Here is a 5,402-nt window from a genome sequence, read left to right on the forward strand (position 1 = left end):
AAGTACAATGGATTATACCGGTTCTTTGAAGATTTACTAACCCCGACCCGAACCCGATATAAACCGAACCGGTCCCGAACCGAACTTTTATATAACCCGAATGGGGTTGATTTTGATAAACCCGAAAAATCAAAACCCGAATGGATAAAACCGAAACCCGATTGGGATCCCGAATGCCCATGCCTAGATTTTTTTTTAAAAACGAGCATGAATATTATTCAAAGCTCTATTTTTTTTTTTACAATCTTCAAACACACTTCGAAACGAGAAGTGGGGATCATTCTAAATTTCTGATATGGTTCAAGAAAATCTTTATTTTGTTTAGACATTTGAAATTTTGAGAAATAAACATTTCAGAATCATCAACCTATAATAATATATTTTAAAATATGTCATATAATTCTTTTCGAAGAATATGTCATAATTCTGTTTCGAAAATATGTCATATATATAAACCATTAACCACATTATATAAATGCTCTGAAATACAGATTCATTTTCCAATAATCAACGTGACGTTGTTGGCACGTACGTACTTTAATATATCGATTGTGAAGTCATTTTTTGCCGACCTACCCCCACATCTTTTTCGCCACACATCTTACTTACCACCAAGAGGGTGCTAGTATTCTAGAAATCGAATATGTCATAAGTTTTGGATACCTACCACATTTTTTTTTCTGCCACACACTTAACTTACCACCACATCCCCTCTTGGGTAACTCTATCACTCTCACTACGACTTCAATTTGGAACGTTTTGTCTACCAATAGATTAATTAAGTCTTTTTGAGGCAATAATTCAAAATATCAGAACGCCTACGGTACTAAATGCACAACGACACTAGCTAAACCATATGGTTAACTTGACGGGGACACATTTCTTTTCGCTTTTGGCTTGTAGCGAAGGGACAGTGCAATGTTTCAACTGTTAGCCTTAGATATAACAGTAGTAAACAGGTCGATAGATGTTGGGTCTTTAATACCAAAAATATACTGAGTGAGTCAAAAAGCTGTGTGCACTTTATTTTAATCAGTGCAAGTTTGTAATATCTCTGTAAAACACCTCCAGTGATGCCATTTTTTGGGTGTGGAAACCTCATTAGTCCAATGGTTTGACTAAAAATTCATTAATGTTTTTACACCAGCAGATCTAAGTTTCAATTCTCAAAGAAAACGATTTATTAAACAATTATGTAGGGTACTGAAAAAAGGCTTACAAAGAATCTTCAACATGGTGCAAATAAACCCGGTCAGGCGTAGATCTTTATAAGACGGCTCTGGTGATGCAATTAGACATAGATCCTCATAAGACAGGTAGTATTGTCGGTTGTCGAATCATCTATGTAATCTTTCTCATAATTGTAATATCTTCTAATAAATCGGCGTTAAAAAATGCTATTTTTGAGTATATCAATAATTAAAGAGAAAACAAAATAAGAGAATGACGGGAGAGAAATAGAGTAAAAGAGTTTAATATTAAATATTTTTAAAAAAAAATCATATACACATATCAGCATACAAACGAATTTACTTTTTATCAAGTATTTTAATTTATTTAAATTATTAATTTTACATAGATTAGAATCTCAGTGCGCAATACCAACCGTTAGGGAATGATTAACTCTGGTTTCTTAGCCGGGGTTCTTAATTAACTCATGATTTGACACTTTTTTAATATTTTTCTGTTAAGAGATGGTTCTTAGAGCACTTCCAATGGGAGTTCTGTCAAATCTGTGTTGTCAACTTCCAAAGATTCGAGACGTTAATGATACATATTGATAATCCTGGTTATCTGAGATTCTGAGTTTCAAAGTTTGTGAATTGCGGAAATTACTAGAAATATACATGCAAAACCCATATTTGATTCTATTTGTTTTTTCGTTTTAAGAATGTCTTGTAATCTCCAATCGGATTATTGATAAACGTATATTAATAGTACTATATAATAATATAATTACTGTATACCATTAACTCTTTTACTTTACTTACTACCTTTTTTTTTTTGGTCAAATACTTTACTTACTAGCTAGATCAATCTTTTATGTCGGCTAAAGGGGAATGAGTGCCGAATATTACTAGGTTTTAGCAATTTTGGTTTTGCATGGTACAGAACGTTCTATACAAACTCTTTTCCTGATTTAGCAACAAAACAAGAGAATTAATCATAATATAACATAATACGCGAACTAAACATTGTTCCAGAAGGATAATAAGTCTCCCTTAGACCCTTACAAGAAAACAAAATACAAAGAACGACGAGGAGCATACATACGAACACAATTAAGGACTGACAGAAACAACCAACAAATAAAAAAACAAATTACATTTATGACTTTTCCAATAAAAGATCTTGAACAGTTCCGTTTTGATTAAGACTTCCGTTTTGTTTAGCCACAGGTTTCGCACCCAACTTTTCCACAAACTCTTCAAGATTCCGATCCGACGAACCACCGCGAGCCACCGCCGCTTCCGCCTCCTCCTTCCATTTCAAAGCATTCTTTTTCAGCTCCGTCGCCTTCTCTCCTTTAGCAACTTCTCTCAGCCTCTCGGCCACTTCCTCCCTTGGCACCACCCTCTCCTCTGTCTCTCCACGGCCGAGTCTCACTCCCGTCTTTGTAACGTCTATCATGTAAACCGCGTCCGTGACTTGATCTCCCCACTGAGGCAAACAAACCGTTGGGACACCACTGGACAAAGCTTCCATCGTGGAGTTCCATCCACAATGAGTCACGAAACAAACCACAGAAGGATGAGCTAAAACTTTCTCTTGCTGACACCACTCCACGATCTTTCCTTTCTTCTTGACTTCTTCAGGCAAAACATGTCGCTCTTTGTTTATACCTAACTCTTGTTGTCTAATCACCCACAAGAACGAAACGCCAGCGTTTATCACACCGAACGCAATCTCATTGATCTGCTCTTGTTTTATATAAGCGACGGTTCCGAATGAGATGTAAACAACGGAGGAAACAGGCTGTGAGTCTAGCCATTCCATACAATGGTCCGTGGTCTCGGACATATCTCCTTTAATGTCATCACATATTAACGTTTTGGCCATTTTATAAAGCGGGCCGAGCGGCTTGATAGAGCCGGGGAGAGAGAGACTTGACATGTGGTCGATGATGTCTTTCTCCAAGGAGTAGAAACTGTCGACGAGAACAGCGAAAGGCTTGTGAAGACGTTTGATCTGATCAATGATCACTTCTCGCAAAGCGGAATAAGGAGTTAAAGGGTGAATGAAAGAAGGGATCTCGTCGTGTTTTAAGAGAGGCATGCCAGGGATTTGGACATCGATCTCGGGGTCTGTTTTGGTCGGGAAGTTAACAAGCTTGTGGTGGTAATAGTAATACGAGGCTAAGCAAGCGCAAGACTGGACCCAGAGAACAGCACAAGGGATTTGAAGATCTTCCGCTACGTCACAGACCCATGAGACGAAAGGGTTGTTGATGAAACACGTCACGGGCTGTTTCGTCACTTCCTCGTAACGTTTTACGAGGTTTTTGATCTCTCGTTGTCCGACCAGCTCAAGGTGTGGTCGGTAGATGGTGAAATCGTGTCTTCTTACGTCGTCGTCTTCGGGGAGACCGTCGTCGAAGAAATCGAACCGGAGATAACCTTTACCAATCGGCTTGAGGATGCGGTCTTGGATTTTGTTGGAGGTTCGCATCTTTTTGCCCCATGATTCTGTGGTGACGAAAGTAACGAGTAAACCCTTTGAAGCTAAGAGCTTACCGAGACGAAGAAGTGGATTAACGTGGCCTTGTCCCGGGAACGATACAAGCATTACATGAGGATGTAAAGGAGAAGATTCTAGTTCCATCCTTTAAAAAATGGTATCTCTTTTTATGTGGGATTTTTTTTCTTTGTTAAGCTACTATGTTACATGTTGGAAGACAAGAGTGAGATGCGCTTAAATACAAGACAAAGAAGGTGAATCAAATTAAAAAAATAATTACGGATATCTCAATATTTCTCAATATCTACCGCTGCTTTTGGACACCGTATTATTCAATTTTATTAATTGTATAAAAAGCCTTTAAATTGACCAAAAAGGTATGGCGCTCAAAAAGGTGACTTGGTTCAGTGGGGTGAGGTATTTATATAACGTATCACTCGTTTGTTTCTAGGTTATTTACATTGTGAAAACCCAAAGAAGATATTTTTTATATAAGCCAAAATCAAGAAGAGATAGTCGCAAGTACAAGTAAACATTACCTTGTTCCATATATGACATTTTAGGTCCAAAACGTTCAAGTTTTTTCATGGTTAATTTGTCTTTTAAACCTTTCTCACGGTATTACGATTGGGAATATAAAATTGAGGAAATAAATTATTTTACTGATTAAACCGGAAAATACTCCATCCGTTTTAATATATATGATGTTTTAGAAGAAATATTTTGTTTTAATTTACGTAAAATTTTGAGGTTTAAGGTTAACTTTAACTTTATTGTAAACTGTTTAACCAATTAGATTCTACAGTTTTTTTTATAATTGATCAAATGATTAGAAAACTATATTTCTAAAAATGTTTTTTTTTAAATCTAACTTTTTTAATTTTTGTGCATTAAGACAAAACATTAAGTATTATGAAACGGATGAAATAATTATTACCTTTATCGTAGCAGGCGTAAATTAAATACTTTGTACCAACTGAATCGATAAAACTAATTCCAAAGGTGACGATTAATACACATAAAATATTTTTTGGCATCATAAAATTTCTCTTAATATCTAGAGTATTAAGTTATATGCTTCCGATTAATTCATATTTGAGAAACAGTCGTTGTCAATAATGCATAGCAAACCCAGTGAGCCACCCACCATTCACCAAGATGTAATGTAGTATCGTGTTGAAATTCAAGTCTTCGAAAACCCTAAATAATATCAGCTAGTTGACGAATGTGGTATATTTTTGGACAGGAATATTCCGTTAATGGTTCAAGTCCATAAAAAAAAATTATTCCGTTAATGGACACTATTATCAAACAATAAAGTACAAAGGAGAATATAAAACTCTTATTATTCCGTTAATGGACATTATTATCAAACAATAAAGTACAAAGGAGAATATAAAGTAACGGCGTAGCGAAATTAAATACCTCTAATTATGGCACTTTTTCGTCGGTAGAATCACAGAATTCTGGGAGGTTAAAAAGTGACGTGTTAGTATTCATTCTGTTGGTTAGCTCTAAAACTCTCTAATACCATTAGTTCCACAAAATTTAAAAGTGACGTGTTAGTATTCTGTTCGTTAGCTAATCAAGTGGTCTAGTCATTTCCACCTAGTTTCGTTCAAGTAGTTACAACTCTGCTGTCCTACAAACCCTAAAGATAAATGTGTTTTGTTTTGACCAAATTATAAATTAGTTTTGTTTTTGTTTCAGACTGCTATTGTCAC

The 5,402-nt window shown here is 35.8% G+C and overlaps 1 protein-coding gene across 1 annotated transcript; it reads right to left on the reverse strand.

Annotated features, from left to right (window-relative positions):
• Positions 1–2,153: 2,153 nt before the first annotated feature.
• LOC106454906 (UDP-glycosyltransferase 84A2) lies at positions 2,154–3,974 on the reverse strand. Its single transcript, XM_048737403.1, has one exon. It carries the CDS (start codon positions 3,820–3,822, stop codon positions 2,329–2,331), a length of 1,494 nt encoding a protein of 497 aa, XP_048593360.1. The 5' UTR covers positions 3,823–3,974; the 3' UTR covers positions 2,154–2,328.
• Between the last annotated feature and the right edge of the window lie 1,428 nt (positions 3,975–5,402).

Source organism: Brassica napus, chromosome A1, assembly GCF_020379485.1.
Source record: "Brassica napus cultivar Da-Ae chromosome A1, Da-Ae, whole genome shotgun sequence".
NCBI lineage: Eukaryota > Viridiplantae > Streptophyta > Magnoliopsida > Brassicales > Brassicaceae > Brassica > Brassica napus.